The 13,380-nt window shown below is 35.6% G+C and overlaps 1 protein-coding gene across 1 annotated transcript in view; it reads right to left on the reverse strand.

Moving 5' to 3' along the window:
- The window catches only part of LOC105490028 (unc-13 homolog C), a 699,235-nt gene that overhangs the window by 245,249 nt on the left and 440,606 nt on the right, over positions 1 to 13,380 (reverse strand). The window contains exon 17 of the mRNA XM_011755257.3: positions 242 to 375. Coding sequence (XP_011753559.2) covers positions 242 to 375 — 134 coding nt within the window. The remainder of the gene's footprint in view (positions 1 to 241; positions 376 to 13,380) is intronic.

The raw sequence follows: 13,380 nt of genomic DNA on the forward strand, positions 1-13,380 counted from the left end.
AAAATCAAATCTTGGAAAATATTTTTCTCCATATCCACAGATTCATACTCCATGGAGCTCAAATTAAAAATTCATAATATCATTTAATTGATATTTGCTGATAAAAGTTGAAAAATACCATTTTCTATAGCTTAATCATGGAAAAGTTTATTATTGTCATCAGAGTATGTTGCACTTAAAATATGTATTATTTTAACTTCAGTGGAATAAAATCCATTCATTTCCAAAACATTGTACTTACTGATTCAGGACAGGTGTGTAGGCAGTTTTATCCTCATCAATAATAGTGACCATCAGTGTAATAAGTTGGGGCCAAAAATCCAAATTCTTGGTGGTTGGTCCCTGATCTTCACGAGGAATGTCCTGTTTCTTACTCTGCTCACAAATTCACGCAACATGCAAAAGAAAAGGTTAAATGGGATGACTTTAGTTAGATGTCACTGTCAAATAGAAGATCAAAGAAAAATGATTACGGAAATGAAATTCTTAGATTATGGGAGTTAAAGCTGTTAAACTCAGGTTTCTTTTCTTCATTGAATGGCATCCCATAGAATGAACTCACAGTGGCCAGGCTTGTATTTCCAATCACTTTTTAAATTTTGGTTTAACTTCCATTGCTTTTTTTATTGTTGTTGTTCTGGATTGGAGGTTTTTCCTCCCTCTGATGATTATAGTTCGTGACCTTAAGAATTACTATTATAGAAATTATGCCTTTAATGTGGCTTCTTCCAAGGATGAAAATTGAATTTTGTGTGTGCAAAGGTGTGTGTTTGTGTGTGCGTGCAAGTATGTGTGCATAAAATTTATCTTGTCTAAATATTTTGCTCAGTTACATCAGTAGTAAGTATGCCGAACCGACAGCTGCCTGGTTGCAAACTCAGTACTGTTAAATCCCACAATACATATGCAACATTAATGACTTAAACTCTCCCTTCTTACACACAAATGTATCTAGATAACCAAAATTTTGTGTTTGCCTTTTTCTCTTTTTTCCTTTTTTAAAAACATCTTTGAATCTTTCTTAATTTACCACTCTCCTCAAAATCTTCAACTGTCATTCTAGAAAGCAGAATGTGACATAGGATGATCTAGATTTACTTTGAGGTTAACAGAGTACAATAACAATCTTGAATGTTGCACATATAAATTTCATACTCAACATATGCAACTCTTTACAACATCTAGATAAGTTAATTTGGTCATTTATTTTGGTGGGTGTTCCTTTAGAGCACTTCTTTTACATTTACTTGTTAAAATTGGGTTAAAAAAATAGGCAGAGATAAATTTTCACTTAAGCGTATGGAAATTTTTGCTAAATCCTCTGCAAGCTTATAGGTGCAGGATATTTGAAAACATCAGCTTATGGCTCCGGAAACTCAAAGACTCTGGTGTAAAATGAGTATTAGATTTTATTTGGCCCAAACTATTGCCATATCCAATTGCCATGTCTTCTGTAACCAGGTCAGCTACCCTCTCAGTTGAATGGTTGTATATGCGTATTTTCCAGTGCAAATCATGATGTGTAACCATATTCTGTTGAGTTGTCATTTAATTATTATTCTCACTTAACTTAAAAGATAGCCCTATAATAAACTCACTTAATACTAGAGACCTCTCTAGTCTTAGACTATAATGTACTTTAAAGAGCATGTATTTCCCTAGGGTACATCCAAGAGTCGTTGATTTACATTTATGTTTGAAATGCAGCAGATGTTAAAACTTGCAGAACTAAATTAAAATGGTAAAAAAATTAGTGGCTGACATAAAATACTTCAAATGTTCGGAATGAATTATAAGCAGTCTCCAAAGATCTTAAGAAGTATGTACATGTGATCCCCGAAAACAACTTGAAAGTTCTTGGCAAGCTTCCTCTTTCAATTCCTTCGTTATGTCAGTCAACTTTAGGAAGTAATGGGCAGTAATGCAGGCTTACAAATATCAAGCTTTACTGTCTTTTAAGTTAGAACTTTTATTAAAATTTATTTTTATTTTGTGAACAGGATTTTGTTATCACCACAATAATGTAATTATTTGTGCATTATATTAAGCTCAATAGATTTCTAAAGGATTTAGAAATCCAGATAACCTGGTGCGTTGTGAAGGTTATAAATAAAACTGCTTCCAATGGCCACGGTGGGGAGATATTTGGTATTAGAACAGTATCATTAATTATCGTCATATGTACATCGCCAAACTATATGTCTTATAGGTTTTAAGTAATGTGATTAAATGAAATAAAATTATTATACATGATATGTGTAACATCACAGTCACTTCTCATCATTTTGCTAAGAGTGACATGGAAAAGAGGAGAGACAGAAGCAGTTGAAATATGCATTCATTTCCAAATCCCTTACCTGTCACAAATTGTACTTCCATCACTCTTTTTTATGACACCAGAAGATTACTGATGATGCTATTTTTCACATCCTACTATGTTTGTTGCTTTAGAATAAATCAAACTTGATGTTGAATCATTAAGTTTTTGCATAGCACACAATACTATCATAAATCAGGCTCTCCCTACTTTAATAGCACATTGTAAGAGACTGCATGCTTAAGGGATGAGGTCTAATCTGGTGTATTATAAATTTCTTAAGAATTAAGTTTATCTATGTAAAACTTTTTAATGTACCCTAGAAATCTAATAGGGCATTAGCCTTATGATTGGAAAAATTAAGGTTATGATAGTAGAAATTAAGAAAAGCTTATAATAAGTGTATTCATACTGATTGAAACATTACTATGAATAATGTTATGAAATAACAATTTGTTATATCAAGAAAATATGGTAATTATAAATCATTTAATAATAAATAAAAATACATTCATTAAAATATGACCCAGTAAATCAATCATAATTATAGTGATTATTATAATAGTGATTAAAATTATTTTGTTAATAGATTATTGAAGAAACAGACTTTAAAGAAAATCTGTAAGGGTATAATGGGGAGGTAATTTTTGAAAGTGGAAAGTTGCCAGGTTATAGAATTATCTGAAGAAAGTTCCAATGGTCATGTTTACAAAGGATATTTCATTACAGAAAAGCATATACAGAAAAGCTTTTACAGACAAGCTGATAGGATGTATATTACACTTTCATGATATCAGATAAGAAAATATAAGTATATTCCATCAAGAAGAGATCAATATATAGAAAGAGCCATTACATGCAAAAGAAAGTACTGAAATAACAAATGATATCTTCAAGTTAGTGGAACTTTACAATACTTTAAAGACGGTTATAAAATATTTCTGTGGCATTCAATGTATTCATTCAATAAACATGTAATTGTGAAATGCTGCTTCTAAGGAGCTGACAAGACTAGGGTTGGGAGGAGACATTTGGTAGAAAAATGCAAAGACCGGCCGGGTGCAATGGCTCATGCTTGTAATCCCATCACTTTGGGAGGCTGAGGTGGGTGGATCACCTGAAGTCAGGAGCTGGAGACCAGCCTAATCAACATAGGGAAACTCCATCTCTACTAAAAATGCAGAAACTAGCTGGGCATGGTGGCCCGTGCCTGTAGTCCCGGCTACCTGGGAGGCTGAGGCAGGAGAATTGCTTGAACCTGAGAGGTGGCGGTTGCAGTGAGCCAGGATAGCGCCACTGCACTCCAGCCCAGACAACAGAGCAAGATTCCATCACAGAAAAAAAGAAAAGAAAAGAAAAGAAAAATGCAAAGACAGGCTACGTAAACACAAAAACACATGACAGATGCCTACTATATTTGAATAATTACTAGTAAAATGGGCTACAACAGCTTTTGATGAAGTGTGCTTCTCTAACGTTTCTTCTACTCTATGTTAGTATCGCGTACTTACACACACAAGGGCCAGGGCTCAACCAACTTAAAAATTTTTGCTTAAACAAAGTTAAATACATTATTTTCAGATTTCCTGAAGCCTTTAATATGCTACTATGCATGGTGATTCTCTAAGATTGTGGTTCTCCAACTTCAGTGTGCATCAGCATTGCCGGGAAAGCTCACAAACACAGATAGGTTCCTAGGTCCTGGGACCCATCGTTCCTGATTCATTAGGTCTAGGGTAAAGCTTGAAAATGTGTATTGAGAATGACCTTTCAAGTAATGCTGGTGCTTCTGCTCCAGGAACCAACTTGAGAACCACTTCTCTAAAAGGTAATACTAAAGCATTAGTTTCTCAAATGGATTTGAACTTGATAAAGCCCGCCATTCTCTTCCTGTTCCTCCACCTCATCGTGCCAGACTTTTCACAGAGTAAGCGTTTTTCTGAACACACTTTGGGAAATAAAAGACTAGAGAGATAAATGCAGGGGTCAAATCATGAAAAGTTTGTGTGTTATGTCAAGGAGTTTGCATTTAAACCAAATATGATAAGGACTATTAAAAGATTTTAAACATAGGAGGACTTGGTTACATTTGTGTTTTAAATGATTTGGCAGTTTACTTATTAACTTAAAGAGTTAATAAGTTTACTTATTTTACTAATAAGTTTACTAATAAGTTTACTTAGTTTACTTATTAACTTAAAGAGTTAATAAGTAAAATTGTTGGAACTTATTGACTAATGGGTGAGAAGGAAAAGAGAAAAGGAGGAATCTAGAAGATAATTAGGTAGACCTGTCTGAAGTTTCAAAGGCATTCTGAAACCTGTTGATGTAGATTTAAAAAATTCCAGTATATATGTGGCAGCTAAAATTATGAAGTAAATAAGATTGCTCAAAAAGAGAGAGATAAATATGTGACCACAGACAAAACCTTAGAGAAAAAGTCTAAAAAACAATAAGAATAAAATTTTTAAGAGACATAGGTAAAGGAGAGAGGCCCCTATTGAAACGGAAGAGAATGAGATCCAGAGTCTATGTGAAATAACTAGCTTCAAGCACAAATAAGAATGTGACTTGCTCTGAGTAAGATAATAAAAAAACTTGCAGATAAGCCTTGTTGGTGGTGAGAAAAGTTAGCTAGGAATTTCCTTTTTTTTTATTATTATTATTATACTTTAAGTTCTAGGGTACACGTGCATAATGTGCAGGTTTGTTACATATGTATACTTGTGCCATGTTGGTGTGCTGCACCCATCAACTCATCAGCACCCATCAATTCGTCCCCTCTCCCCCCTCCCCATGATAGGCCGCGGTGTGTGATGTTCCCCTTCCCGAGTCCAAGTGATCTCATTGTTCAGTTCCCACCTATGAGTGAGAACATGCGGTGTTTGGTTTTCTGTTCTTGCGATAGTTTGCTGAGAATGATGGTTTCCAGCTGCATTCATGTCCCTACAAAGGACACAAACTCATCCTTTTTTATGGCTGCATAGGAATTTCCTTTTTGAGAGAAGAGGTGGTGCACAGTGTACTGGAGGAGTAGTAAAAGTCTGAAATTGCACCTGTGAGGAATGAGACAGCCTCGGGTTGGACCCATAGTGGCATTGCCAAGCAGTGTGGGGTGGCTCTCGGAACTTGTAGTGACACTATGCTGGACCATTATGAGTTTTCTCTAGTATTGAATGTAGAAGCCTAAAAGCCAGAATGTTGGATGTGCTTCTGGAGTATACAATAGAAACAGGAAAGGAGAATGAGATTTAAATATTTAGTGAGAATTACTGTAGTGCTAGAACAAATATATATTTTGGTCTGGAGGAAGGAAGGAAAAAAAGGAAGGGAAGGTGAAGAAACAGATGTAGAGGAAACACGGAGTGAAAAAGGCAGAAGGACAGGAAATTGAGGTCAGTAGGATATTTGTGTTTAGTCATTCAGCTCATGGGAAAGGGAATCAAGAATGGAGATTAGGTGAAAGACTCTAGAAATGAGGAGGTCTAGGAGAGGCCAAATGGACTGTGGTATTTCTGAACAGAACTTAAAGAATATGTGTGCTTGTGTGGGTGTGTATAAGAAGGTGACTTTTGCAATGTGCATACCAAGGTACCTATAGTCAAGGCAGCTAAGCAATGATTAAAAGTCAATGATTAAAAGGTTTGCTGATGCCAAGAATTTGAATAATCAGGACAGGGTAGATACAAAGAAACAAAAAAAGAAAACAAGATAGAGATAAGTCTGAATATTTTACAAGAGGTAAGCTTTAAAATGTCATAAATATGTAGCAAGATAAAATAATATTAAATCATTAACTAGATAGCTCTTATATGATGTGTTTGTAACTTCTGATTACAAATTGATTGTTTACCTATTCATAATTCTGAGATAAGGAAATGTTAGCTATAGAAGTTCATAGGTTAGAAAAATGGGCCCTCTCTCATTAGTTTTGAGGTAGGAGATGAGCAGGACTTGTTCTCCAAATCGGTGGGGTTATGATCCCACTGATGAAAACAGGATCTGATCAAAACATGATGTAGTAAAGAAACCAGCTAAATCAAAATGGGGATGAAAGCAACCTCTAGTTGCCCTCATTGTTAATTATGCACTAATTATAATGCATTAGCATGCTAAAGGACACTCCCAGTAGCACCATGACAGTTTACAAATGCCACAGCAATGCCCGGATGTTACCTTATATGGTTTAAAGGAGAGAAACCCTCAGTTCCAGGAACTCCACATCCCTTTTCTAGAAAATTATTTACCATATAATTAAGGAGTAGCTACAAATCTAGCTAACTGGTGCTAGATCCACAAGTGTTATTTTGCCTGTGGGGTAGCCCTGCTTTGTAATGGAGCAGCCATTTTCCTGTATTCTGTTGGTCTAACAAACTTGCTTTGCTTTCACTTTACTCTGTTGGTTCATTTTTGAATTCTTTCCTACATGATGCCAAGAACACTTCTTGGCTGGGTCCCAATATTGGGGTTCGCCTGCATCAGTTTAGAAGTAGAGTCTAAAGTTTCAGATACCCAGGGGATCAAGGATCCTTGTGAAGAGCAATGTGGACAGTTTACAAGCTAGGAAAATAGAGGGTAATGTTTCTACTCTACATTTAGACGGGATTGAGAAAGAGAATTTCTCCAAGTGCTCTTCCCCTAGCTCAAGGTAACCTATTGAGACATTCCTGACGTCAGTGGAGCCACATGCCTTACTTCTCTCTTCCAGATACTGCTGCCTTCACCTTACCACCTAATGCTACCTCCATTACTTTCAAAAACAGCAACAGGCATCTTTTCAACTCATTCCAATTCAATTCTCATTAAAAAAAACTGTTAGCCATGAAGACTGAACATACAAATGAATAATGTCTAGACCATATCTGATAGAACTCTGGCCCACAATCTCTGCATCAACAAGTCCAGGAGGCCAAACCACAACCTTTGCAGCAACTGACCTGGAATAGTAAGGATTTGGTCAATGGCTGCCAGCTTCCTTATATTTTGCCCTAATTTTTAACTGAGAACCAACAAGAGAAAGCCAAATACACTCCCTAAACAAATCACACAGGATGTGTCACTTCCATTTAACTGACTCCTAGCTTTCCCATGCTAACATGCTCCAAACACATCACACCTGAGGTCTTCCATGATTTTTATTATAAGGCTTTTCCACTTCCCTGCCTGACTTTGAATCTCTGCCAAGTGCTAGTGATGGTAGCTGACTTTATTGCTACAGCAATGTCTGAATAAATAAACTGTCTATTCTCACTTGGATGTTCTTCATTTATTTCCAAACATTAAAGTCAAATACCATTATTATCATTTTAGAGATAAATAAACTGAGGGTTATCTTAATTTCCACATCCTCTTAACTGAAAATAACACAAATTAGTAGCTTCGGCTTTTTTCTCTTTAGCGTCAATTCCAAGACCTGGTCGAGTTTATAGACACAGATAGCAACCGTCACCTCACATGAATAATATGGAGCTAATTTTCATTTTGTGTTATATATCTTGAATGGGAAGAAAAGTTTTCAGAGAACAAAATGATTGATACCTGTGTTAAATGCCTTTGCACTTCCTGAGTTCTCAAATGTCACAACTCCTGAGCATTCATTTGCAGTCTGAGAATTATAGGCACAATCAAGGTCTAGCTGTAAGTTAATTTCCATTTGATTTTCCCCCAGTTTTAGAGCATTCTTTTTTTCCCCTTTTATTGATATATAATAATTTACAAATTTATGGGGTACATGTGAGTGTTCATTGCGTGCATAGAACATATAAAGATTAAGCCAGCATATTTGGAGTATTCACCACCTTGAGTGATTATGATTTTTATTTGTTGATACCATTTCAAGTCCTGTCCTCCAGTTACTTTGAAATGTGCATAATATTATTGCTAAGTATAGTAACCCTAGTCTGCTCTCAAATATTATAACTTATTTCTTATATCTAACTATATTTTTATGTCCATAACCAACCCCTCTTCATCCTGCCCCCCTCCAAACCTCACTACAACCCACCCTTCCCAGTCTCTGGTATCTATCATTCTATTCTCTATTTCCATGATATCAAGTTTATTAGCTCCCACGTATAAATGAGAATATATGGTATTTGTCTTTCTGTGCCTGGCTTATTGTACTTAATGTAATGACCTCTCCAGTTCCACCCATGTGATTGCTAATGACATGATTTCATTATTTTTATGGTCAAGTAGTATTCTATTATGAATATATACCATATTTTCTTTATCTGTTGCTCCCTTGATGACACTTAGGTTTGTTTCATATCTTTCCATAGTACTGAAGGACTTCCAGTACTGTGTTGAACGGAAGTGGTGAAAGTGGCCATCTTTCACCATGGGCACTTAGGTTGATTCCATATCTTTCCACTATTCTTTGTGAATAATGCTGCAATAAACCATGAGTACATATTTCCCAGTAGTGGGATTGCTATATTCTATGGTAATTCTGTTTTCCATAGTAGTTGTACTAATTTATACTCTCACCAACAGTGTGTAATAGTCCCCTTTTCCTCACGTCCTTGCCAGCATCTGGCATTTTATGTCTTTTAAAAATTATAGCCATTCCAACTGGAGTAAAATGATGTCTCATTGTGGTTTTGATTTGCATTTCCCTGATGATTAATGATATTGAGCATTTTTTATATACCTGTTGAACATCTGTATATCTTCTTTTGGGAAATATCTATTCATATCCTTTGCCCACTTTTTAATAGAATTATTATTTTTTACTATTGAGATGTTTGAGTTCCCTGTATATTCCAGATATTGATGCCCTGTAGGATGAATAATGTTCAAATATTTTCTTTAATTCAAGAGGATGCCTCTTCACTCTGTTGAGTGTTTCCACTGTTGTGCAGAAGCTTTTAACTTTACTATGATCTCAGTTGTCTATTTTTGGTTTTGTTGCTTATGCTTTTGAGCTGTTAGCCATAAAATCTTTCCCTAGAAAGATTTTCTGAAGACCAATGTCCTGAAGAATTTTCCCTCTGTTTTCTTCTAGTAGTTTTATAATTTCAGGTTTAACATGTAAGTCTTTAACCCATATTGAGTTGCCTTTTGTATATGGTAGAGACAGGGGTCCAGTTTCATTCTTTTGCATATAGTTATACAGTTTCCCCAGCACTATTTCTTGAAGAAAGTGTGCTTTCCCCAATGTATGCTCCTGGAATCTATGTTGAAGATGAGTTGGCTGTAAATATGTGGATTTATTTCTGGGTCCTCTATTCAGTTTCATTGGTCTATGTGTTTACTTTCATACAAATACCATGCTGTCATGGTTACAATAGCTTTGTAATATGTTTTGATGTCAGATAGTATGATGCCTCCAGGTTTGTTGTTTATGCTCAGGGTTGCTTTAGCTATTTCAGCTCTTTACTTGTTCCATATGAATGTTAGAATTGTGTATTACATTTCTGTAAAAATGGCATTGGTATTTTGATAGGAATTACATTGAATGCATAGATTGCTTTGGGTAGTATGGTCATTTCAATAATATTAATTCTTCTGATTCATGAACAAGTAATCTCTTTCCATTTGTTTGTGGCTTCTTCAATTCCTTTCATCAGTGTTTTGCAGTTTTCCTTCTAGAGGTCTTTCACTTCCTTGATTAAATTTATTCCTAGGTATTTTTTTGTAGCTATTGAAAATGAGACTGCCTTCTTAATTTCTTTTTTGGTTATGCCATTATTGGCAGATAGAAATGCTGCTGATTTTTGTACGTTGATTTTGTATCCTTCAACTTTACTGACTTTGTTTCTAAGTTCTAAGAATTTCCTGGTAGTCTTTTGGATTATCTAGACCTAAGATCATTTTATCCACAAAAAGGGACAGTTTGACTCTTTTCTAATTTTGGTGACTTTTATTTATATTTCTTGACTGATTTCTCTGGCAAAGACTTCCAGCACCGTGTTGCATAGGAATGGTGAAAGTGGGCATTTTTCACCATTTGTTTCATTTCTTAGAGGAAATGCTTTCAAATTCCCCCCTTCAGTATGATGTTAGCTGTGAGTTTATCATATATGGTATTTATTATTTTGAGGTATGATATTTCTATGCCTAGTTTGCTCAGAGTTGTCTTTTTCTGCATCTATTGTGATAATCCAATGGGTTTTGTCTTTCCTTCTGCTGACATGATGTATCACATTTATTGACCTGAATATGTTGAACTATGCTATCATCCTTGGGATAAATCTCACTTGATCATGATGCATTATCTTTTTAATGTGTTGTTGCATTCAGTTTGTTAGTATTTTGTAAGGATTTTTGCATCTATATTTATCAGAGATATTGGTCTATAGCTTTTTTGTGTGTGTCTTTGTCTGGTTTGAGTATTAGGATAATGCTGGCCTCATAGAATGAGTAGGGAGAATTCCCTACTCAATTTTTTGCAATAGTTTAAGAAAAAGTGGTATTCATTCTTCTTTATATGTTTGGTAGAATTCTGCATGGAAACCATCTTGTCCTGAGCTTTTATTTGTTCACAGAATTTCCATTACTGATTCAATGTTGTTCCTCATTATTGGCCTGTTTAGACTTCCTGTTTCTTCCTCATGGAATCTTGGTAAGATGTATGCTTCCAAGAATATATTCACTTCCTCTAGGTTTTTCAGTTGGTTAGTGTATAGTTGGTAATAATAATCTCTGGTGATCTTTTGTATTTCATAGTATTAGTCATAATGTCTTCTTTTTCATTTCTGATGTCTGTTTTGGGCTTCTTGCTTTTTTTTTGGGTAGTCTAGTTAGCAGTTTAATAAACGTTTAAATATTTTTGAATAGCCAACTTTTGTATTGGTTTCTTTAGTCTCTATTTTGTCTAGTTCTGCTCTGATCTTTATTATTTCCTTCCTTCTGCTAATTTTGGGTTTATTCTTGCTTTTCTAGTTGCTTGAAGTGTATCATGAGACTCTTTGAAATCTTTCTGAGTTTTTTTTTTTCATTGTTGTTTTTGTTTGTTTTTGGGATAGGGTCTCACTCTGTTGCCCATACTGGAGTGCAATGGCTCGATCTTGGCTCACTGCAGTCTTAACCTTCTGGGCTCAAGTGACACTCCCATCTCAGCCTCCTGAGTAGCTGGGACTACAGCATATGCCACTACACCAGGATACTTTTTGCATGTTTTGTGGAGATGGAGTTTTGCCATATTGCCCAGGCTTGTCTCAAACTCCTGGGCTTAAGCAATCTGCCTGCCTCTGCCTCCCAAGTCTCCCAAAGTGTGGGGACTATAGGAGTGAGCCACTGAGCCCAGCCTCACTTTTTGTCTATGTAGTTGTTTGGTGCTATAAACTTTCCTCTTAGCATTGCTTTTTCCTACAGAAATTAATATTTTGTATTTCCATTTTTCTCTCTCTAAAGAAATGTTTTAATATAAATCTTAATTTTCTTATTGACCTAATGGTCATTCAGGAGTGTATTGTTTTCCAAGTATATGTATGGGTTCTAAAGTCCCTCTTGCTATTGATTTCTAGTTTTACTCACTGTAGTCTGAGAAGATACATTATATGATTTTGATTTTTAAAATATTTTGAAACTTGTGGACTAACATGTGTTTTGCTCTGGATGCTCAGCATCATTTATTATCAGGGAAATGCAAATTAAAACCACAATGAAATATCATCTTTCGCTTGTCAGAATGGCTATCATCAAAAAGACAAAACATAACATGTATTGGTTAGGATATAAAGAGAACTCTTACACACTTTTGGTGGGAATGTAAATCAGTACAGCTATTATGGAAAACAGTCTCTTTCTCATAAAACTAAAAATAGAACTACCATATGATCCAGCTGTACCACTGTATATATATCCAAAAGATATTAAATCCGCATGTCAAAGAGATAGTGACACTCCCATATTCACTGTAGCATTATTCACAAGAGCCAAGATATGGAATCAACTTAAGAAGCCATCAATGAATAAATGGATAAAAACCATACATATGTATAAACACAGTGGAATCCTATGTAATCTTAAAGAAAGGAAATCTTGCTACATGGATGGACTTGGAGAACATTATGTTAAGGGGATTAAGCCAGGCACAGAAAGATAAATATCACGCTAATGTATGGAATCTAAAAAAGTTGATCTCATAGAAGTAGACAGTAGAATGGTGTTTAACAGGGGCAGGGATGGTTGGGTTGGGTTGGGGGTGGGGGCTTAGAGAGCTGTTGGTCAAAGGACACAAAATTTTAGTTAGAAGGAATAAATTCAAGAGATCTACTGTATGACATGTTTACTATAGTTAAGAGTATATTGTATGCTAGAAAAATGCTAAGAGAGTAGATATAAATTGTTCTCACCATAGAAATATAATTATGTGAGGCAAAGTATCTATTAGCTAGATTGAGTCATTTCACAATGTATATATCCTTCAAAACATCATGTTGTGCATGATAAATTCAATCTATCTTTCAATTTAAAAAACTAATAATTTTAAAATCCATACCAAAAATACTTTGAGCAAAGTGTGAATTGCAACTTATACAGAGAATGTAAAAGAAACATACGTGGAATGGAATTGGAGCCAATATTCACAGCTCCTATTGACCATTGTTTTTCTAAGTCTGGTCCATGGATCTTCTACATCAGAACAATGTAGGTTGCCTGATAGAAATACAGTTGATTTTAAAGCCTCTATTGTAGACCTACTAAATCAGGACAACTGAAACTACGGCCCACAAATTTGACCTTACATAAATAGCACTGCTCTTATGAAGTCTCATGTTCATAGGAAAAGTTCACTGGTAACTTATAATAAAGTCAGATTAAAAACAGGACTCGGTAGGGGGGCAGAGCAAGATGGCCGAATAGGAACAGCTCCAGTCTCCAACTCCCAGCGCGAGTGACACAGAAGACCGGTGATTTCTGCATTTTCAACTGAGGTACTGGGTTCATCTCACTAGGGAGTGCCGGACAATCGATGCTGGTCAGCTGCTGCAGCCCAACCAGCGAGAGCTGAGCAGGGTGAGGCATCGCCTCACCTGGGAAGCACAAGGGAGAAGGGAATCCCTTTTCCTAGCCAGGGGAACTGAGACACACAACACCTGGAAAATCGGGTAACT

The sequence above is a fragment of the Macaca nemestrina genome, chromosome 7 (genome assembly GCF_043159975.1).
Source record: "Macaca nemestrina isolate mMacNem1 chromosome 7, mMacNem.hap1, whole genome shotgun sequence".
NCBI lineage: Eukaryota > Metazoa > Chordata > Mammalia > Primates > Cercopithecidae > Macaca > Macaca nemestrina.